The sequence below is a fragment of the Odocoileus virginianus genome, unplaced genomic scaffold (genome assembly GCF_023699985.2).
Source record: "Odocoileus virginianus isolate 20LAN1187 ecotype Illinois unplaced genomic scaffold, Ovbor_1.2 Unplaced_Contig_6, whole genome shotgun sequence".
Taxonomy (NCBI): domain Eukaryota; kingdom Metazoa; phylum Chordata; class Mammalia; order Artiodactyla; family Cervidae; genus Odocoileus; species Odocoileus virginianus.
The window spans coordinates 2,078,274-2,100,300 of record NW_027224323.1 but is presented as its reverse complement, the minus strand read 5'-3'; the positions used below and the strand labels follow the sequence as shown (position 1 = coordinate 2,100,300).

The 22,027-nt window shown below is 54.1% G+C and overlaps 2 protein-coding genes and 1 non-coding gene across 5 annotated transcripts in view; 1 reads left to right on the top strand and 2 right to left on the bottom strand.

Annotated features, from left to right (window-relative positions):
- The window catches only part of DHRSX (dehydrogenase/reductase X-linked), a 138,549-nt gene extending 117,216 nt beyond the window's left edge, over positions 1–21,333 (bottom strand). The window contains exon 1 of the mRNA XM_070463765.1: positions 21,119–21,333. Within this exon, the coding sequence (XP_070319866.1) occupies positions 21,119–21,227 (109 nt within the window). The 5' untranslated portion in view covers positions 21,228–21,333. The remainder of the gene's footprint in view (positions 1–21,118) is intronic.
- ZBED1 (zinc finger BED-type containing 1) lies at positions 3,810–21,201 on the bottom strand. Of its 3 annotated transcripts, none has more exons than XM_070463763.1 (2): positions 21,119–21,201; positions 3,810–8,064 (listed from the first exon to the last, which is right to left on the bottom strand). In XM_070463763.1, exon 2 carries the CDS (start codon positions 8,052–8,054, stop codon positions 5,928–5,930), a length of 2,127 nt encoding a protein of 708 aa, XP_070319864.1. In that variant the 5' UTR covers positions 8,055–8,064; positions 21,119–21,201; the 3' UTR covers positions 3,810–5,927. The 3 variants fall into 3 exon arrangements, with proteins under 3 accessions (XP_070319864.1, XP_070319865.1, XP_070319863.1); XM_070463764.1 differs by lacking the exon at positions 21,119–21,201 and adding an exon at positions 20,983–21,054; XM_070463762.1 differs by lacking the exon at positions 21,119–21,201 and adding an exon at positions 8,625–10,818 and having other exon boundaries at positions 5,980–8,064.
- LOC139033884 (small nucleolar RNA U109) lies at positions 14,953–15,079 on the top strand. Its single transcript, XR_011486373.1, has one exon. It is a non-coding gene; the product is annotated as a small nucleolar RNA U109 (small nucleolar RNA).
- Positions 21,334–22,027: the final 694 nt, after the last annotated feature.

The window sequence follows — 22,027 nt, the reverse complement described above, 5'->3', positions numbered from 1 at the left end:
ACCTGGTTCCACCTGAACTTGACTTTTCTCAAACCTTGAGCAAACCAATGCGTTTTCCTAGGGAAATGGCTTTCTTAAGCTATGTGAACAAACTGTGTATTTACCCTAGACTCTGTCTGTCTTCAAGTAGGTTCTGCCTAAGACTCAGAACCGATAAGGGCTCAACAAACCAGTACGTTTTACTCATACACTGCTTTCCTAATGTATGTTACTGGAACTATATATTTGCGTGGAAACCTGCCTTTCTTCAAGATCCATGTCAACCGTTTAATGGCCCAGGATGACTCACCAGGTGCCAATGTTGTCTGAAAATGCGGGTTGTGGATGAGGGGCCTGGTGCCACTCTCTGAGTTTTGAGACACCCCCTTTTCTCTAATTAGCAGACTGCTAGTAGCTATGTAACATCCAGCTAAAGACTAGCAGGGGGACACTCTCTCTGCCCCCTTCTGATGTCTATGCCAGAAGCTTTCTCTATCTCTTTTACACTTTAATAAAAGTTTATTTACACAGAAGCTCTGAGCAATCAAGCCTTGTCACGGGCCCCGGATTGAATTCGTCTCCTCCGGAGGCCAAGGGTCCCGGCATCTTTCACGGTTCAGCGTCAACCTTTCAAAGAGAACCCACGGCAATGAGAAGCCTGCAAACCACGGGTAGACCAGACCCTGCTCGCTGCCCCCAGAAGCAACCTGCATGCACTAAAGGAGACCCAGTGCGGCCAAACATTAATAAATAAACTTAAAAAAAAATTTTAAACGCTTTGCCAAAATCCAGCAGCGAGTTTCAGGGTCTTTTGAGCATACACTGACCATCCTCCTTGCCTGGGGCCTCCAATAAACACTGCATTTTCTTCACTACGACCTGCGGTCTGCAGACTAGCTTTACTGCGTGCAGCAGGGGGAAAGACTCAGGTTTGGTTCGGTAACAGTTTCAGCCTTGCTGCCCAAAGCCGCTGGAAAGGAAAGCTGTCCTTTCGCTTGGAGAGACTGTCGAGAGAGAACGCGTAGCCTGGTGAGCTGGGCTCAACTCGGGGGAAGGGACGTCGGAGGAACGTGGATCAGACCTCAACTGACTTGGGCTCAGCCCAGTGGCTTTTTGACTGAGCTGTGCTTAGAAGCCACGGGACCTTGCTGGTGGCCCTGAGGGTAAAAGAATCTGCTTACGACACGGAGGCCTGGGTTCCATCCCTGGGTTGGGAAGACTGCCCTCGGAGAAGGGGATGGCAACCCACTCGAGCGTTCGTGCCTGCAGAATGCCGCGGACAGAGGAGCCTGGCGGGCTACAGTCCATGGGGTTGCAGGCAGTTGGACACAACTAAGCAACTAATGCTATCACCACTTCTAGGAGCCACAGACGGCCCCCAGCGGATGGTTAAACATCGGCGTACAGGACAGATTTAACAGTCGAAGGGAGCAAGCGACACGGGCACAGAAACGAGATGTGTGTGGAAACAGACGTGGGCTGTTTCTCCAACCAGATGAACTGCACAGACTCAGATTTTGGTCCCAGAAAGAAGGAAAACGGCAGAAAAACCTCCTGCTGCAGGAGGATGGGGAAGCTCTGGCCCTTGGGGCTTACCACACTTCTTGGTCAGATGGCGAGTATGTTTATCAATGCGTTTTATGTTTCTCAACAACGGAAACACAATCAAAAAGAACAGGAATACCCTCTCACAGCAGCTGATGGGAATGTAAATGGATGCAGCCACCACAGACAAGAATACGCGAGTTCCTCAAAAAAAAAAAAACCTAAAAATAGAGCTACCGAATCGTCCTGCAATCCCACTCCTGGGCATATATATCTGGAGAAAACCATCATTCTAAAAGATACATGTGTCCCAATGTTCACTGAAGCACTCATCACAATAGCCAAGAAATGGAAGCAACCTAAATGTCCATCAGTAAAGGAATGGGTAAAAAAGAGGCGGTACATATACATATAATGGAATATTACTCAGCCATGAAAAGAATGAAGAATACCACTTGCAGCGAGATGAACCAACCTAGAGATGATCACATCGAGTGAAACAGATGAGAAAGAGAAAGACAAATACCATATGGTATGATTTCCATGTGAAATCTTCAAAAAAAAAGGAGATAAATGGATGCATTTACAAGACAGAAAGAGACTCACAGACTTAGCAAACAAAGTTTTGGTTCCCCAAGGGGAAAGGGGAGCAGGGAAAGATGAGGAACTCGGGACTAACAGATCCATCCTGCTGTATATAAAATAAGAAACAAGGAGCTACCATATCGCCCAGGGGACTAAATTCAGTATCTTGCCGTAACCTATAGTGGGAAGGAATACGAAAAGAGAATATGGACATGTGGATAGATAGATAGGTAGGTAGATGTGAAACTGAATCAAAAAAACACCACAGAATGATGTAGCATTTCACTGTATTTGAAGAATTACACATAAATAATTTGAATACACACACCCACAATGGAATATTACTCGGCCATAATCAAGAGCAAGTGTTTGCAACCTCCGACAACATAGATGCACTCGGAGGGTGTTACATCTAGTGAAATAAATCACACGGAAACAGCATGTTACCACCTATAAGCAGAATCTAAACTAGTTAATGAATAAATATGTCAAAAAGAAACAGACTCACAGATCGAGAGAACCAACTCATGATTAGCACTGGCGGAAGGGTGCAGGGGAAGGTCAGGATGCGGGGGAAGGGGATTAAGAGATAGATACCACTACATTAAGAGATACAAACTACTACGTATAAAATAAATAAGCTACAAGGATATACTGCAGGAGGCAGAGAGGATCGCCAATGTTTCGTAACAACTTTAAACAGAATTATAAGCTAAAAAAAGTGTAAATCACTGTGAATGTCAAAGTCGCTCAGCCGTGTCCGACTCTTTGCGACCCCATGGACTATACAGTCCATGGAATTCTCCAGGCCAGAACACTGGAGTGGGTAGCCGTTCCCTTCTCCAGGGGATCTTCCCAACCCAGGAACCGAACCGGCGTCTCCTGCCTTGCAGACAGATTCTTTACTAGCTGAGCCACCAGGGAAACCCAAGAATACTGGAGTGGGTGGCCTTTCCCTTCTCCAGGGGGATCTTCCCAACCCAGGGATGGAACCCAGGTCTCCCGCATTGCAGGCGGATTCTTTACCAGCTGAGCCACCGTAGAAGCCCGTCCGAAAAGCAGGACAAGCCGTGAAAACCCACCGTGTTCTCAGCACGCTTGGGTATTTGCTTCCCCGAGCCTCGGTGAAGAAGCCGTGTCCCTCGGGCCCAGAATGACATCCACGGGAATCAGGGGAGCATGGAGCCTTGATCAAGACTCAAAACGTGAACGCTCCCCACCCCCGCCCCGGGGGAAGGACAGGAAGAGAAAGCGGACGCGACGACCTGACGCGGTCCACTGGGGAAGCCTGATGAACAGTCCCCCGCCCCCACGTTCTCCTTCCAGAGGCTGGCCGCTGCGAGATGCTACCACGGGACTCTGCTGATCCCGGGCCGGGGGACCACTCAGGAAGGACCTCCTCCCCCTCTCCCCGGCCAGATCACACCTGTTGTCACCACCTCACTTTACAAGGGCTTCAAGACACAGCTCCCAGGGGCCCCCCCAGCTACCTCCACCCAGGTCGTCCGCCTGCAAATCAGCCCGACATCGGGGGACCAGGGGCCGGGAATGCCTCCTCCGCCCCTTCGCTCAAAACAAACATGTACAACCCTGATCTATGCTTCCTTTCAGTCCATCCTCCTGGGGGCTGCTCGGAATACACACAACAGTACCCTTACACACACAAGAAGAAAAAATAAAAATGGAACATCTGAGAACCATGACTTCAGCGTGACTTTACTGAGCATGGAACAAACACCGCTTAGAGGAAGCAGAGAATCATGACTTTGACAGCTAGACCTGAGCATGAAACACACTCCATTTCCTGGAAGCAGAGTCCTGGGCAGACCCAGATAAGACATGTTCATGACGGTTAGGGGCTGTGTCTTTACGCAAAGTTCTGGATGCTGGCAGTGACGTTTTATCTGAGACATTTACAGACACGTTCCACTTTTGTGTCCGATGGAGACAGCTCTGAAAGTGGCAGATTTTCATGACTGAGCCCTGGCGTATTTAAGCTCAAAGTGTTGGTGCAGAAAAAAATTCGATGTCTGATGTGGCATCCCGGAGCCACCCCGGAAGAGAGGCAACCCATAAAAATGCAGACAAGGAAAAAGAGGACAGAGGCTAACCTCTGAGGCTGTTTCTGGGGAAGCTCGTCTTCTTAAAAGACAGGAGAGTGGGGGAGGGAGCAGGGAGAGATAGGAGGAGATGGGAAAGAAAGCATCTAGCCCTGGTGGTACACATGGTCCGTCATCACTGTGTAAAGGATCAGGATGGACGTGGACACGCGGCTGTGTTTAACATGGAGAACCAGCAAGGACCTGCTGGACAGCACAGGGAACTCTGCTCAATACTCTGTGATAACCTGATGGTCACCAGGGGGAAGGATGGGGGAAGGGACAGTCAGGGAGTCTGGGATGGACATGGACACGCTGCTGTGTTTAACATGGAGAACCAGCAAGGACCTGCTGGACAGCACGGGGAACTCTCTCTATGTCACGTGGCAGCCGGGATGGGAGGGGAGTTCGGGGGAGAATGGACACACGTACATGTACGGCTGAGGCCCTTAGCTGCCCCCCTGAAACCGTCAAAAGTGAGTAACTGGCTATTGTTGTTGTATGGCCGCTCTGTCGTTATCTCTCTGTGACCCCACGGACTGCAGCCCGCCAGACTCCTCTGTCCACGTGACTCTCCAGACAAGAACCCTGCAGCGGGTTGCCATTTCCTCTTGCGGATCTTCCCCACCCAGGGATCGAACCCAGGTCTCCTGCACTGGCAGGCAGGTTCTTCACCATGGAGCCCCCTGGGAAGTGTCTTTGAAGCGTCGGACGCAGGAAAACCACTTTCAGAACACAAGACCTAGGGACCCTGGCCAGGACCCTGAATTCGGGCAAGGGCGCGCAGGGAGACAAAACAGACGTGGGTGACAGAAAAGAAACCACACCCAGTATCTCTTTTTCGGCTGTTTTATAAGCGATGGCGCTGCGGGCTCAGGGGTCACACGTTCCATCACGCCTTGAAAACAGGGCGGGTGGCTGAAGCGTGTCTCCAGGTTCCCTGGTAATTGACAAGGGAGTCGTGTTCCTTTATGGACCGACGGGGATAACAGCCTGCGGATGGTGCCCGGGGCGGCGGGGTGGGGGCGTGCAAATGGTGCTCAGGGGGAGGTGGGCTTTGGGGAACACGGAAGGGGCTGTCCTCCTCAGCGAATGGTTTCCATTCGTCTCTGATTTACCCCCAGACCCTCCCTGGCAAAGCACATGGACACTGCAGGTAAAGAAGGAGGCAGAGCATCCCTGCCAGCCATGCTAGCGTCGGGGGGCATTGAGGATTTATAATCCGATGGGCAGACGCCTCCGGTTTTCAAAAGTCATTTCCTTCCCTGTTCCTGGGATACGAGGGGATCCCCCACCGCCGCCCCCACCCCGCAGAGGAAACACTTGTTTTCACCAGGTTTGGACCCCTCAAGAGCCTCATCTCTGCCCTCCGTGGACCATCCAGAGTCTGTCTGTCTCCTCTGGGGAAACCCAGAGTCCATCTCTCTTGTCTGAGACACCCAGAGTTCATCTTTTTTCTTTGTGGACCACCCAGAATCCGTCTCAGTCCTCTGGGACCACCCAGAGTCCGTCTCCCTTCTCTGGGACCACCCAGAGTCCGCCTCTGCCCTCTGGGGCACACACACACCCCGCCCCCACCAAAGATCCGTTGTGTCTCTTCTGCATTTCCAGCAGCAGTGCGCCCACCCGCACTGGGGTGGCGGGGGCGTCAGTCCCGACAGCCAGCGGAGCATCCCGACAGGAACCGCCCACCGGCGCCCCCCGGGCCCCCGCCCCGGCCTATACGAAGCTGCCGTCCCGGACGCCGAAGAAGCCGGCGTGCGCCGCCTCGCCGGGCACGAAGGCCTGCTCGTGGTCCAGGCCCCACTCGCCCTCGTCCTCGTCCTCCAGCTCGGCGTCGGCGCCGCCGCCGCGCGCGTTCTCATAAAGGAAGACCTGCTCGTCCACGTGCGCGGGGGCCAGGCGGTTGCGCTTGGCGCTCACCACCGTGGCGCACGAGCCGAAGAGACGCTCGGGGCTGACGCGCGTGGCCGCCACCGCCCAGTACTTTTGGAGCACCTTGGGCAGCACGGGGAAGAGCGCCAGGCGGTCCGACCACCACTTGAGCGGGTCCTCGTTGAGCCCCAGAGGCTTCTGCGACTTGAAGTTGCTGAGCTCCTCCACCACCTGCGCGTGCCACTCTTCCTGGTCCTCCACGCCCCCCGTGGGGCAGAAGATCTCGGCCAGCATGTCGTTGATGACGCTGGCCGGCGGCGGGGTGGGCGAGGGCGCCGGCTTCTTGGCCGGCGGCGGCTCCTCGGGCGGCACGGCCGCCTTGTCCTCGGACGCGCGGTAGGCGCCCTCTTTGACCTTCTCCAGGAGGCCCTTGGCCTCCTCCAGCACGCGGTTCTCCACCTGCTGCCGCTCGAAGGTGGAGAGGAACGGCAGCCGCTTGTAGCGCGGGTCCAGGAAGGTGGCCACGTTGAGGAACAGGTCGATCTCGGGGCTCTCCTGGTAGGTCTTGGCGAGCTCCTTGGCGATCACCTCCTTGGCCATGCTGATCTCCTTGGGGTCCGTCTCCTTGGGGTTGAGCGTGGTGTTCAGGAGCATGTGCAGCAGCGGCTTGACCATGCTGATGGTGGGGTACTTGGAGGCCGAGAGCATCTCGGCCACCTGCTTGAAGGGCTGCAGCAGGTCCACCAGGCCCTCGATGGTGGCCCACTCGGCGGCCTCCAGCATGAGGTGGTGGTTGTTGGTGTCTTCCAGCAGCACCCCGGCGATGGCGAACTGCTGCTCCTTGAGCCGCTGCAGCATGCCCAGCGTGCTGCCCCACCAGGCCACGCGGTTGCTCACCAGCATGCACGGTGCCGCGTTCTGCTGACGCTGCTTCTCCTGAAGCATGACCATGGCCACGGACGACTGCTGGAAGTAGGCCACCAGCTTGGCGCAGCGGCCCAGCAGCGCGCCCAGCTTGGGCAGCCGGAAGGCCTGGCGGACGGCCGCGTCGAAGGTGTGGCCGAGGCACGGCATGTGCACCGGGATGTCGAGCAGCGAGCACGCCTGGGCCAGGTCCTTGCCGCGGTCCGTGGTGGCGCCGAAGACCTTGGCGTGGACGCCCCACTCGATGAACGCCTCGTACAGGACGCGCGTGATGGTCTCGGCCGCGTTCTCCTCGGGCACCTCGAAGGTCTTGAGGCAGCGGGAGCCCACCGCCAGCCCGTGGGGGGCGGCGCGGCCCAGGAAGTGCGCCGACAGCGTCACGTAGGTGCGGTTCTGGGTCGGGCTGCGCCAGAGGTCGGTGGAGACGCCGCACCACGCGGCGTCGGCCAGCTCCTTGAGCACCGCCTCGCGCACGGCGCCGTAGCGCTCGGGGATGGCCTTGCCGCAGAAGAACTTGCGGCTCGGCAGCTCGTAGCGCGGCTCGGCCGCCTTCAGCAGCGCCCTGAACGTGGGCTCGTCCACGATGGAGGCCGGGTAGAGGCCCTCGCAGATGAGGCCCATGACGGCGGCGGTCAGCTCCTGCTGCTTGCGGCTCTCGTGGCCGTGCGCGCCAGCCTTGGCGGCCAGCGGCTCCGGCGCACCGCCGGGCTGCGCGGGGTCCGGCTTCAGCTTGGAGAAGGCGCTGGCGAAGGCCTCGCGCATCTGCTCGGTGTTGCTCTTGACGAACTCGCAGAACTCGTCGGGGTGGTTCTTCTCCAGGTGGTAGGACAGGTTGGAGGTGTTGCCCGAGTAGGCGATCTGGGCCATGCAGATGCGGCAGTAGATCTTCTTCCACTGCAGGATGCAGCCCTCCGCGTTCGTGTCGAAGCCAAAGTAGCGCCACACTTTGCTCTTGGCGCGCGGGTGCGCCACCAGCTTGAGGTCGCTCTGCCCGCCCTCCAGGCTCTTGCACTCCATCGCGCCGCCCCCGGCTGGGCCTCCGCTCATTCGGGACGACCTGCCGAGAAGCAGCAGAACAAAGAGCGTGAGAAGACGGCCCGGCTCCGCCCGGCCGGCGGGTGCAGGGAGCCGGGTGGCTCCGGAAACGAGGGCGTGCATACACGCGTGCGCGCACGGAGGGCGCACGGCAGTGGGGACCACCCCGAGGCCGCCGCTCCAGCTGGTGGCAAAGCGGCGAGGCTCAATCTGAAAAGCGAGCGGCTGTTCCATCCAGGTGCGTCGGAGACATGCATTTATTGATTGCTTTTTTTTTTTTTTTTAGTGTTTCCATCGTCTTTGGACTCGTCATGACAGCTCTTTCCTCACCTGAGCTGGTGTATTACGTCCAGTTCTGGGAAATAAACCAGCTCGGCAAACAAGCAGGTGGGTCTTTTCCCCAGGCAGACCCCACGGTTCCCAAACACCCCCTGGCCAGGCCAAGAGGACCCACGTCCCCCCACTCCTAAAGACTTCTGGTCAGGATGCAGGCGTGTCAGAGGCCACCAAGCAAAGAGGCTCAGATAAGAGGAGCACATATGTAGCTTCTCAAGCAGGCAGCGTGCGTCCCTCGTGGCTCACCAGGTGAAGAATCCGCCTGCAGTGCGGGAGACCCCTGGTTGGATGCCCGGGTCGGGAAGATCTCTTAGAGAAGGGATAGGCTGCCCACTCCAGCATTCTTGAGCTTCGCTGGTAGCTCAGCAGGTCAAGAACCTGCCTGCAATGCAGGAGACCCCTCGGTGGGGAAGATCCGCTGGAGAAGGGATAGGTCACCCACTCCAGTATTCTTGGGCTTTCCTGGGGGCTCAGTCGGTAAAGAATCTGCCTGCAATGCGGGCGACCTAGGTGCGATCCCTGGGTTGGGAAGATCCCCCTGGAGGAGGGCATGGCTACCCACTCCAGCATTCTGGCCTGGAGAATCCCACGGACAGAGAAGCCTTGGTGGGATGAGGTCCACGGGGTCGCCAAGAGTCAGACAGGACCAAGCGTCTAAGTACAGCACACGCAGACGTTAGGCTGGCAGACCAGCATTCAAGATTTTTTCAAATTTTATGTTTTTCAATGATGCCTCTTTGACCACCATGAGGTATCACCTCACCCCTGTCAGAATGGCTTTCATCAAAAAGAACACAAGTAACCCATGCTGACAAGGATGCGGAGAAAAGGGACCCCTTCCGACACTGCTGCTGGGAATGTAAAACAGTGCAGCCGATATGGAGAACAGTACGGACGTCCTTTTAAAAAATGAAAAACAGAACTGCCGTACGATCCTGCCGTCCCATTCCTGGGCATGATATCCAGACAAAGCTACAATTCAAAAAGATACAAACACTTCAGTGTTCATTCCAACACTATTCAAGACAGGCAAGACACGGAAGCAACCTGTCTCCGTCAGCAGAGGAATGGATAAAGACGACGTGGTACATGGACACAATGGAATATTACACAGCCATAAAAAAGAATGAAATAATGCCATTTGCCGCAACATGGATGGACCTAGAGATTATCACACTAAGTGAAGTTAAGGCCGAGGAAGACAAATAACTCCATGATTCTCAGTTATACAGGCAATCCAATAAAAAAAATATAGTTTTAAAAGCTAGTGAATATGGGGACTTTGCAGGTGGTCCAGTGTCTAAGACTCCAAGCTTCCAATGCAAGGTTCCATCCTTGGTCAGGGAACTGGATCCCCCATGTCACAACTGAAGATTCTGCATATTGCAACAAAGACACAGGCAGCCAAATATATATATATACATGAAACTAGTGAAGATAACAAAAAAGAAGCAGACTCACAGATTTACAGAACAAACCAGTGGTGACCAGTGGGGAGAAGGAAACGGGGAGAGAAGATGTAAGAATAAGAGATTGACAGGTGCAAACTGTTATGTATAAAATAAGACATAAGAATATAGACAAGACAGGAAATACAGACAGTATTAAATAATAAAACAAAAATCATGGCATCCGGTCCCATCACTTCACGGCAAACAGATGGGGAAACAGTGGAAAGAGTGACTGACTTTATTTTTCTGGGCTCCAAAATCACCGCAGATGGTGACTGCAGCCCCAAAATTAAAACACGCTTGCTCCTTGGAAGAAAAGTTATGACCAGCCTAGACAGCACATTACTCTGTCGACAAAGGTCCATCTAGTCAAAGCTATGGTTTTTCCAGCAGTCATGTATGGATGTGAGAGTTGGACTATAAAGAAGGCTGAGTGCTGAAGAATTGATGCTTTTGAACTGTGATGTTGGAGAAGACTCTTGAGAGTCCCTTGGACTGCAAGGAGATCCAACCAGTCCATCCTAAAGGAAATCAGTCCTGGGTGTTCATTGGAAGGACTGACGCTGAAGCTGAAGCTGCAATACTTTGGTCATCGGATGTGAAGAGCCAACTCATGGGAAAAGACCCTGATGCTGGGAAAGACTGAACTGGGAGGAGAAGGGGACGACAGAGGATGACTTGGTTGGATGGCATCACCAACTCGATGGACATGAGTCTGAGAAAGCTCCGGGAGATGCTGAAGAATGGAGAAGCCTGGCGTGCTGCAGTCTACAAGGTCACAAAGAGTCAGGCATTACTGAACAAAAACAACATCAACGATAACTCAGTGAAGAAATTAGAAAGAGGACTTTTGCACTTCACAGGCTCTATGTGTCTCCCCAGGTGCATCTGGGAATGGACGCCAGACTAGGGCAGGAAGGGAATTCTCCATCCCTGGAATATCTCAGGATGCCCCCCGCCCCATGGCCACAAACGCCTGGACACCGAGAAGCCTACGATCTGGGGTTCAGCATCCCTGGCCTCTCAGAGCTCAGGTCCCCACGCTCCCACTGCTGGCGATGCCCACACATTCGGCTCCGAGGAGCTGCCAGTCAGAAGGCCAGGACACTCGAAAGGTGAGCTGAGTTTTCCTAGCAGGTGTCAGGGGACTTCCCTGGTGGTCCAGTGGTTAATGCTCCAGTGGCTAATGCCGGGGGAGCATGTCAGTCACCTATTTTATAGTTGGCAGCTCCACATCTATTTTATGCACGGCAGCGGGCACAGGTTCGAATCCCTGGGCGCGGAACTAGGATCCTGCATGCGGTCCAAAAACAAGCAAATAAAGACACTATATCAAGAAAAGAATTAAAGGTGTCTGTTACCCACAGACATAGAAAACTTATGGCTACCAAAGCAGAAGGAGGAGAGATGTACTAGGAGTTTGGGATTAACATATACACACGACTATATATAAAATAGATAACTCACAAGGACCTACGTACTGTATACAACAGGAAACCATATTCATTATGGGCTTCCCTGGTAGCTCAGCTGGTAAAGAATCCGCCTGCAATGTGGGAGACCTGGGTTCCATCCCTGGGTTGGGAAGATCCCCTGGAGAAGGGAAAGGCTACCCACTCCAGTATTTTGGCCTGGAGAATTCCATGGACTGTATAGTCCATGGGGTCGCAAAGAGTCAGACACGACTAAGCAACTTTCACTTTCCAACTATATATAAAATAGATGACTAACAGGGACCTAGTTCCCATATATAACAGGAAACTGTATTCATTATATGATTATATATCCAGATAACTATATAATATACTGCTATCATCTTGCCGTAATGGAAAAGAATTTGAATATATATGTGTGTGCCCAACTGAATCACTTTGCTGTACATCTGAACCTAACACAGTCCTGTAAATCAAGTATACATCAGTTTAAAATTTTTTTTAATTAAAAAAAAAAGGTGTCTGTTAAATCTGCAAGCTTGCAATCACCTGTTATTGTCTGGGCGCTCAGTGGTGTCCGACTCTTTGCGACCCCATGGACTGCAGCATGCCAGGCTTCCCTGTCCTTCACCATCTCCCCGAGTTTGTTCAATCTACCGTACAGCACCCACAGTTAAATCACAAACCGCAGCCACCAGGCAATTTCTTGAGCGTGGGTGCAACTGTTCACAACTCAGTAATGACTGAGGGTTGAAAGGCATCCTCCACTCAAAATTCATGTCCTCCCAGAACCACAGAAGATGACATTACATGGAAGCAAGGTATCTGCAGAGGTGATGGAGTGAAGGGTCTGAGATGAGGTCCTCTTGGACGAGGGTGGCCTTAAACCCAGGGACAAGGTCCTTATAAGGCACAGAAGACAAGAGACAGGGACACAGAGGAGAAGCCACGTGGAGACGGAGGCAGAGACGGGAGGGAGGCGGCCACCAGCCCAGGGACGGACGCCTGGAGCCCCCAGAAGCTGGAAGAGGCGGGGAGGACCCTCCCTGGAGCCTCTGGATGGAGTTCATCGCTGGGACACCTGGACCTCAGACGTCTGGTCCCCAGGAAGAGACAGGATGCCTTCATGTGATTTCAAGTGCTTTGGTCCGGCCAGAGGGCTCAGAGGTGGGGGCTCCGGGGCTGGCGATCCAACAGGGCCAGGACTCATAGAGACAGGACAGACCCCAGGATCACAGCTCCTGCAGCTGGGCGAGGAGTGGGGGGCGCCTGGGCGTGGGAGAGGTGGTCCCCTAAAGCGAGGGGACCCTCGCAGCAGGCAGCACAGCTGGGCTCTGGAATGGAGCTCTTCCGTCCTACACGGGCAATGCAATTCACTCTCATCGGCCTTTCCTATTGCTTCGTCATCGTGATGCCAATCAAGACAAAGGATCGCTGCCGTTTGGCTGCAGGTGGTCTGAGGGCGGTCCTGCAGGAAGCATCGTGACAAATGGCCTAAGGAAGCGCCGCCCGTGGGGGTCTCCCCCTTGCAGTTCCACAACAACTGGGCAAACGATGGCAGGATTCCCCGAGGCCCCCGAGCAAGACGGTGACACGGGAAGATGGTTTGTTTGGGTTTTTTTTCCACTCTGCTCTTAATTGGTGTTTCTCTGAGGTCAACGATGCTGAGCATCTTTTCAAGTATCTGTTGCCCACCTGTCTGTCTTCTTGGCAGAAATGTCAGCTGAAAATGCCCATTGAGATCTTCTGGCTGTCTTTAAATGGGTTGCATGCTAAGTTGCTTCAGTCGTGTCCGACTCTCTGCGACCCCACAGACTGCAGCCCGCCAGGCTCCCCTGTCCATGGGATTCTCCAGGCAAGACTGGAGATGGGTTGCCATGTCCTTCTCCAGGGGATCTTCCCGACCCAGGGTTTGAACCTGCATCTCTACGTCTCCTGCAGTGCCAGGCGGGTTCTTTACCGCTGAGTCAGCTGGGAGGCCCAAATAACTGGGTGATTTGGGGGGCTTTCTTATGTTTGGTTGTATGAACTGTTTATGTCATTTTGGATGAAAACCCCGTATCAAGTCATGCATGCGTGCTCAATTGCCTAGTCATGTCCGACTCTTTGCGACCCCACAGACTGCAGCCCACCAGGCTCCTCTGTCCATGGGGATTCTCCAGGCAAGAACACTGGATGGGTTGCCATGCCCTCCTCCAGGGGATCTTCCCAACCCAGGGATCGAACGTAGGTCTACTGTATCTCCTGCAGTGCAGACAGATTCTTCACCCCCGAGCCGCCTGGGAAGCCCATTATCAGTCACATTATTTGTTAAGTACCTTCCCCCCTTCCACTGGCTGTGCTTTTGTTTGGTCCAAGGTGCCCTTTACTCTGCAAAAAACCTTTTATGTTTAATTAGATGCCATTCGGTTATTTCTGCTTTTATTTCCCTTCCCGCCAGAGACAGAACCAAAAAGGTACCTCTCAGAAGTAAGTCAAATTGCTCTCTGCCTATGCTTTCTGCTGCGAGTTTTATGGTTTCCAGAGTCTTACATTTAGGTCTTTAATCCGTTGTGAGTTTTTGGAGGTTTTTTTTTTTTTGGCTGCCCTTGGTCTTCACTGGTGCATGACAGCTTTTTCCAGTCGTGGTGACTGGGAGCTGGTGTCCAGTTGTGGCACATGGGCTTACATCCTACACGGCGTGATTCCCAGACCAGGGATCGAACTGGTGACCCTAGCACGGCAGGGCAGATTCTTAACCAGTGGACCATCAGCGAAGCCCCTAGAGGTTATTTCTGCATACGGCATTAGCAAATGTTCAGCTTCCTTTTCTGTGTAGCTGTCCAATCGCGTGTGATGGGCTGGAGTGTATGCACTGAACACAGTGGGGCAGAGCGATACCTGCACGGTCCACGGCCGCTTTCAGAGTCAGGAATGAAGGTTCTGTCCAAGCCGAGCGCCTCTCACAGGGCAACCCTAGCATCTCTGGCGGGCGGGGGTAGGGGGTGGGGACCATGGCCAAGATGCTAGCCGGGGCCCAGGGAGGTCTTGCCTTTGCTCACAGCAGTGGCACCGGCCAGATCATCCTCAAACACAACAGCCATGTCCCAGGACGAGCAATGAAGTCACCAAGTGAAGGGCCAGCATCACTCCACTCCACCAGGACTTCCAGAAACCGGCAAGAACTGAAAACAGCCACTACGTCCCTGATCTGATGTTTGTTTGGGGAGGATATAGTTGTTTTTTGTTGGGTGAAAAAAAAAAAAAAAAATCACTGGGAATAACATATCAGCAGCTTGTTATTTTTTCTTGGGTTGAAAAAAAATGTTACGCGGGAGCACATGTAAGTGGTTTGTGATTTTTCGCTGGGTAAAAGGCAGAAAAATTAAAATGTTGGGCTTCCCAGGTGGTTCAGTGGTAACGAACCCTCCTGCCAATGCAGGAGACATGGGATCAATTCCTGGGTCGGGAAGATTCCCCTGGAGGAGGAAACGGCAACCCGCTCCAGTATTCTTGCCTGGAGAATCCCATGGACAGAGGGAGCCTGGCGGGCTACAGTCCACAGGGTCACAAAGAGTTGGTTATGACTCAGCAAGTAAACAACAGCAACAAAGAAATGTTACTGGGAATAACATGTCAGTGTCCTGTGAATGTGATCTGAAATACATGGTATAGATTTCCGTGCTAACGCTTTCAAGTTCTTTTCAGTTACTGCACGTGAATGTCGGCCCCTCATTCCTCTGCAAGATGTAATCTATGACATGCTAGAATAAGAAAGGAGTTCTCAGGGCTGGCAATGTTACAGTAGCCGTTGAATAGTACTGTTTCTCCTACATTTCAAAGAAAAGAAAACCCAACTGTGGCCCCTCCCTGGGAGAAAACTGTATTTCCCGATAAAAGATAAAAAACATAACCACAATACCATGACCACAGCTAAGCAACTGTGGCAAGAATTTCTCAACATCATCAAAAAAATTTTTAATTTGTTTTAACTTTATTAACATGTAACTGAATAGGATCCATATAGACAAGCAAAAGCCACATAAACCAAAGCTCTTGGGGGAGGGGGAGCCCTCATTTCTTTTTAAGACTGAAAAAGAGCCAAAGATCAACCAAATTATGGTTTTGACTCCCTGGAGTGACAACTCCCAACTATGCCTATGCATGCAAAACCAACCAGATGTTACTTCCTCTTGACAGACTTAAAAAAAAATCCTACAGTTTGAAAACTAAAATCCTCCCTAAAATGGCTTCGTAAACGGGCCAGCTGACCTCTGTTCTTGAGCTGGACAGTCAGTCCATCAGCAGAAGTCCATTTTCCAGACCAAAGTCCATTTTCCAGATCAGAAGGCCTGACTCCTATTTGCAACGGAACTGTTTTTGTTTTTAATTTTTTGTGGTTATTGTTCATCATGGAATTTTTTTTTTTTTTGCATTTTTTTTTTAAACTTGGGGGCCATGCTTAATGCATGGAAGAGCTTAGTTCCCCAACTGCAGATGGAACGTGAGCCCCCTGCAGTGGAAGCAAGGAGCCTTAACCGTGGGACCTCCAGGGGAGTCCCTGAAACAGAATTCTTACGGGAAAATCTGCATGGTACCTTTATTTTCTTGGGCTCCAAAATCACCACAAACGATGACTGCAGCCATGAAATTAAGAGACTCTTGCTCCTGGGAAGAAAAGCTATGACAACCTAGACAGTGTATTAAAAAGCAGAGACATCACTTTGCTGACAAAGGTCCGCCTAGTCAAAGCTATGGTTTGACTAAGGAATTGATGCTTTCAAACTGTGGTGTTGGAGAGGACTCTTGAGAATCCCTTGGAGTGCAAGGAGATCCAACCAGTCCATCCTAAAGGAAGTCAGTCCTGAAGATTCACTGGAAGGACTGATGTTGAAGCTGAAACTCCAATACTTTGGCCACCTGATGCAAAGAGTCAACTCACTGGAAAAGACCCTGATGCTGGGAAAGATTGAGGGCAGGAGGAGAAGGGGATGACAGAGGATGAGATGGTTGGATGGCATCACCGACTTAACGGACATGAGTTTGAGTAAACTCCAGGAGTTGGTGATGGACAGGGAGGCGCGGTGTGCTGCGGTCCACGGGACGGCAGACTCGGACATGACTTAGCAACTGAACAACAAGAAGTTGTAACAGACAATCACCCTGGAGAATGTGGAAGTCAGGCTCTATTAGAGGAATTCTTCATTCGCCCACGTACGTCTCTAGACACGCACAAACCTCCAACCGCCATGAGTTTCTCACGCTCTTGTCTGTAGTCATACGTTTAAGAAAAGGTCCCCTTCAGGAGTCAGCTCCTTTTTCAAGCATCTTCTTCCACCTTTTCACAGAATCCCCGGGCACGCACGCCACACGCCTGCCCCAGCGAATAAAACATACAGGGCCGTGAACACTTCCAAAGGGACGGTTATAAACGTGGGAGAGAAACCTCCATCATATCACAGTCACGCCAGTAGAATCTATTCAAGTGCAATGAATATGTACATGCTGCCAGTTTTCCCCCATGAAAAAGACGCGAAACAGCTCACCTCCAGAAAACTCCACGTCTGCCCAAGCAAGCCACCATCGAAGGGCTGAGATGATCCCCAGGCAGGTTCAGCAGGTATTCAATACCTGACGTGTAAATGTCAGCAACGAGTATAAGTAAGGAAGTTTTACATCTGACGTGTGATCTGACCTCTCCGCGTGGGTGATCAGAGACCAGAGTGGGAACCGAGACACAGGCGCAGAGACGGCCTTGTGCACACACAGCGGGGGAAGGAGACGGTGGGACGAATTGAGAGATGAGCGTTGACATATATGCACACACGACCACGTGTGAAACAGATGGCTGCTGGGAAGCTGCTCTCTAGCACCGGGGGCTCAGCTCGGGGCTCTGTGATGACCCAGAGGGGTGGATGGGGGTTGGAGGGACACTCAAGAGGGAGGGGACAGACGTAAACCTATAGCCGATTCAAGCTGGCTTAAAACTCAACTCTGAAAAAACACTAAGATCATGGCATTGAGTCCCGTCACTTCACAGCAAATAAATGGGGAAACAGTGGAAACAGTGGCAGACTTTATTTTCTGTTGGGCTCCAACATCACTGCAGATGGTGACTTGCAGCCATGAAATTAAAAGACGCTTGGCCCTTGCAAGAAAAGCTATGACCAACCTAGACAGCATATTAAAAAGCAGAGACATTATTTTGCCAACAAAGGTCTGTCTAGTGAAGGCTATGGTTTTTCCAGTGGTCATGTGTGGATGTGAGAGTTGGGCCATAAAGAAAGCTGAGCGCCGAAGAATTGATGTTTTTGAACTGTGGTGTTGGAGAAGACTCTTGAGAGTCCCTTGGACTGCAAGGAGATCCAACCAGTCCATCCTAAAGGAGATCAGTCCTGAATATTCATTGGATGGACTGATGCTGAAGCTGAAGCTCCAATACTTTGGCCACCTGATGCTAACTCATTGGAAAAGACCCTGATGCTGGGAAAGGCTGAAGGCAGGAGGAGAAGGGGACGACAGAGGATGGGATGGTTGGATGGCATCATGGACTCAATGGACATGAGTTTGAGCAAGCTCTGGGAGCTGGTGATGGGCAGGGAAGCCTGGCGTGCCACAGTCCATGAGGTTGCAAAGAGCTGAACAAAACTGAGAGACTAAACTGATAGCTGATTCAGAGTATTTTGCAGCAGAAAGCAACACAACACTGTAAAGCAATTATCATTCAATTCACAATTTTTTTTTAAAAAAAAAAGACCTTTCACAACACCAAATGCACTTCAGCAATCATTGCCGCGGTTTGTCATTATCACTTTAAAATATATAAACAAGAAAGTAATTCTGTCACTGAGACCATGGTCGCTCTGCTCTCCACACCACAGGCCACTGAATCCAAGAGACAAACTGTTGAGGCAAGAAAGAGACTTTAATCACGGAGCCTGCAGACTGAGAAGATGGCAGGCTAGCGCCTCAAAGTAAGCATCTTATTGGGGTCTGGATGCCAGCTTCTTATATAGATCCGAGAGGAAGAAGCAATGCAGAACTGAAGTCAAAGGGAGAGGGAGAGACAGTGTGGAAGTCAAGTCAAAAGGTCTTGAGTCTTGCAAAACATCTCCCACAAAACGTCCAGCCTTCCTAAGGGGTGTGTTAACCTCATCTGTTCACAGGTGGGCAGGGACAAACTCTCTCTCCAGAGCTAAATAAATGCACTTTAAGTGAAAGTCGCTGAGTCGTTTAGGACTCTTTTCCGACCCCACGGGCTGTACAGTCGATGGAATTCTCCAGGCCAAGATACTGGGGTGGATAAGCTTTTCCCTTCTCCAGGAGATCTTCCTGGAGAAGGGCATGGCAACCCACCCCAGTATTCCTGCCTGGAAAATCCCACGGACAGAGATGCCTGATGGGTTATCCAGTCCATGGGGTCACAGAGAGTCAGACAGGACTGAGCGACTTTCTTTTTTTCTTCCTCCATAATAATAAAAGGCAAGTCAAAGAAACAGCTTCCAACATGGAGTCAGAATGGGTGACTTCCTCCCTGCAGTACTTCCACACTAATCATTTTATACTTTGCACACAATTATATAGACTATACATGCTACTAAAAAAGAAAACATCTGATGCTTAAAGGCAAAAAACCAGGACCTTGGCCTTGGCCTTTCAATACCAGGTTCAATCCCAGGTGGGGTTGCTAAGTTCCCTTATGACTCAGTAATCAAAAAAAAACCCAGAAACAAAAAAACAAAAGCAACATGGTCAACAAATTCAATAAAGACGTTAGAAACAAAACAAAAAACCCCAGCTATTCTGCATCAGAACTGGGCCTCTGGGTTAGAGTTTATCTAGCTGCATACCTGGGCAAAGTTCAATGTCTGACCTGCCAGGCTCCTCTGTCCCTGGGATTCTCCAGGCCAGAACACTGGAGTGGGTGGCCATTCCCTTCTCCAGGGGATCTTCCCCGCCCAGGGATCGAACCCGGGTCTCCTGCGTTGCAGGCAGATTGTTTCCTGTCTGAGCTAGCAGGGACGCCCACAACCTCCCCTGGATGCTCTGCAATTTAGGGCCCGTCTGGGGGCAAAGGTGGGACAGCTCTTCACAGGCCTTCACTGTCTACAAGTCAGCCCAAGATGTCAAAGCGGTTCTCTGCCTGCCGCTCTGCCTTCCTCTGCAGTCTTTTCCAGTCATCCTCGGTGTGATTTTTAAAAAAGCACCAAAACGCAGTGTATCAGAAAACGAAACGCTTAGCGCCCATAAAGCCGAAGATGTATCTCCCTGGGTGAAGACCCAGAGACGGTGGAAAAACAAGCCCTTGTGCTCAAGCTGCATGTGTGCAAGGTTTGGGCCCCGCTGCGCCTTCCTGGGGGTGATGGAGGCCCTGGGGGTGATGGAGGCCCTGGGGGTGATGGAGGCCCTGGGGGTGATGAGGCCCTGGGGGTGATGGAGCCCTGGGGGTGATGAGGCCCTGGGGGTGATGGAGGCCCTGGGGGTGATGGAGGCCCTGGGGGTGATGGAGGCCCTGGGGGTGATGAGGCCCTGGGGGTGATGGAGGCCCTGGGGGTGATGGAGGCCCTGGGGGTGATGGAGCCCTGGGGGTGATGAGGCCCTGGGGGTGATGGAGGCCCTGGGGGTGATGGAGGCCCTGGGGGTGATGAGGCCCTGGGGGTGATGGAGGCCCTGGGGGTGATGGAGGCCCTGGAAGGCGTTTTCACAAGCATACTAACAGCCTCTGTGGCTGTTTTTCCAGCCCAGTCTCCCGGGGGTGGTCAGGGGCGTTGCCCACAGGCTGCCCGGGGGTGCTACGCCAACACCCTTGAAAACACAGTTGGACTTGAGAATCTCTCTCTCCTCTTACGCCAGACGATAAAGAGATTCGTTACAAGGTAACAGGGCACCACGCTTCCCAGAGAATACTTTGTTTCCTAAAGTAGCTCTTTTTCACCTACAAAAATTCACATGTCATTTAGGGCTCACAGACCCTCGAGTTATTTTGATATCCTGCAATTCAAGAGCAGACAGAAACAACACCGACTTCCTCGATCCAGGTCCTGAGAACGCCGAGGTGACCAGACACAGCCGGAGATCCCCCCCAGAATGGTGGCGGTGGGGTTGAGGGGTCCCTAATATACGTGAAGACACGGACGGGTCCCCGCACCGCTAAGTTTGGGCCGCGAGGCTCCGCAAGCAGGTGGTGCAGGCCGGAGAAACCAGAGGCCACTAAACGGAAGCCCCCCTCTCCAGGGCTCCTAGGAGCCGCCCCCGGCCCCTTGGCGCGCCCCCCGCCCCAGCCCTCAGTCCCCGCAAACCCGGGCAGGCCCCGTCCTACTGGAGCCTGCGGGGGGCCGGGATCTCGGGCGCCCCCCGCCTCCCTGCGGGATGCGGGTCTGCAGAGCGCAGGGACCCCCGGGGGGGGGGCTCCCGCCGCGGTAGGGGCGCGCACGGATCCCCTGCAGAGACCCCAGCCCCCGGGACGCTGGGGAGGGAGCGCCTTCCCCCAAGCCAACCCCCCAGGCCGCCGGGCCCGGCTTCCGGGAGCGCCCGACGCGGCGCGCACGAACCTGCGACCCCACCCCCACCCCCGGTCAGGGCGCGCGGGACCCCCGGGCGACCCCGGCCCCCGGGACGCGCGGAGCGGGCGGGGCGCTGGAGAGGGTGCGCCTCCTCCCACCGCCAAGGCCGCCCGGCCCTGCTTCCGGGAGCGCCCGACGCGCCCGCCTCCCCGCGCCCATTCCCAGCTCCGCCCCAAACCTGGGGGTCCCCTCCACGGGCGGAGGGCGCGCCCCGGGCCCGGCGGCGCGGCCCCCGGCCGGCCCCCAGCAGCTCCGCCCGGCCCGCGCGGCCCCGGCCCCTCGCCGCCTCCCCGGGCCCCTCCCCGGCCGCTGACCTGGCTCCACGAAGCCCCGGACGCAGCGGCGCAGCAGCTGCGCCACGATCAGCGCCGCGCCCACCGCGTACACCCGGAGGGCCGCCCGCGCCGCGGACAAAGGCGACATGGCTGCCCCCGCCGCCGCCGCTTCCGCGCCAACCGCGGGACTCGGGGCCCCGGGCCGGACGGCGGAAACGCGCCCGCGCCGGCCCGCCCCGCGCCCCGCCCGCGCGCCCGCGCCCCGCCCCGCGCGCGCCCCCAGCCCCTCCTGCGCGCGCCCCCCGACTCCCGCCCCGCGCGCGCGCCCCCAGCCCCTCCAGGACCCCCGTCCACCCCGGGGGGCGAGCACCCCCGCCCCGAACGGGGACCCCGGAACCCCCCCGCGGGTCATAGACCCCAGGGACCCCTGACCTGAACCCTGGACGCCCCCCTCGGATCTTGCACCCTAGGGACCCCCGCCCAGACTCGAGGACCCCCGCATCATAGACCCCAGGGACCCCTGACCGGACCCCGGGATCTCCCCGCAGATCATAGACCCCAGGGACCCCCACCCGGACTCCAGGACCACCACAGCCCTGAGGATCATAGACCCCAAGGATCCCTTCCCAGACCTGGGGACCCCCGCTCCCGGATCATAGACCCCAGGGACCCCTGACCAGACCCCAGGATCCCCCCGCAGATCATAGACCCCAGGACCCCCACCCGGACTCCAGGACCACCACAGCCCCCAGGATCATGGACCCCAGGGACCCCCTCCCGACCCTGGGACGCCTCCCCCCATCATAGACCCCAGGGACCCCGACCAGACCCTGGGGCCCCACTCCAATCTTGGACCCCAAGGACCCCAGTCCACGCCAGAAACCCGCTCATACATGTCCACTGTCTGGACCACACTCTCCAGTCACACACACACACACACACACACAC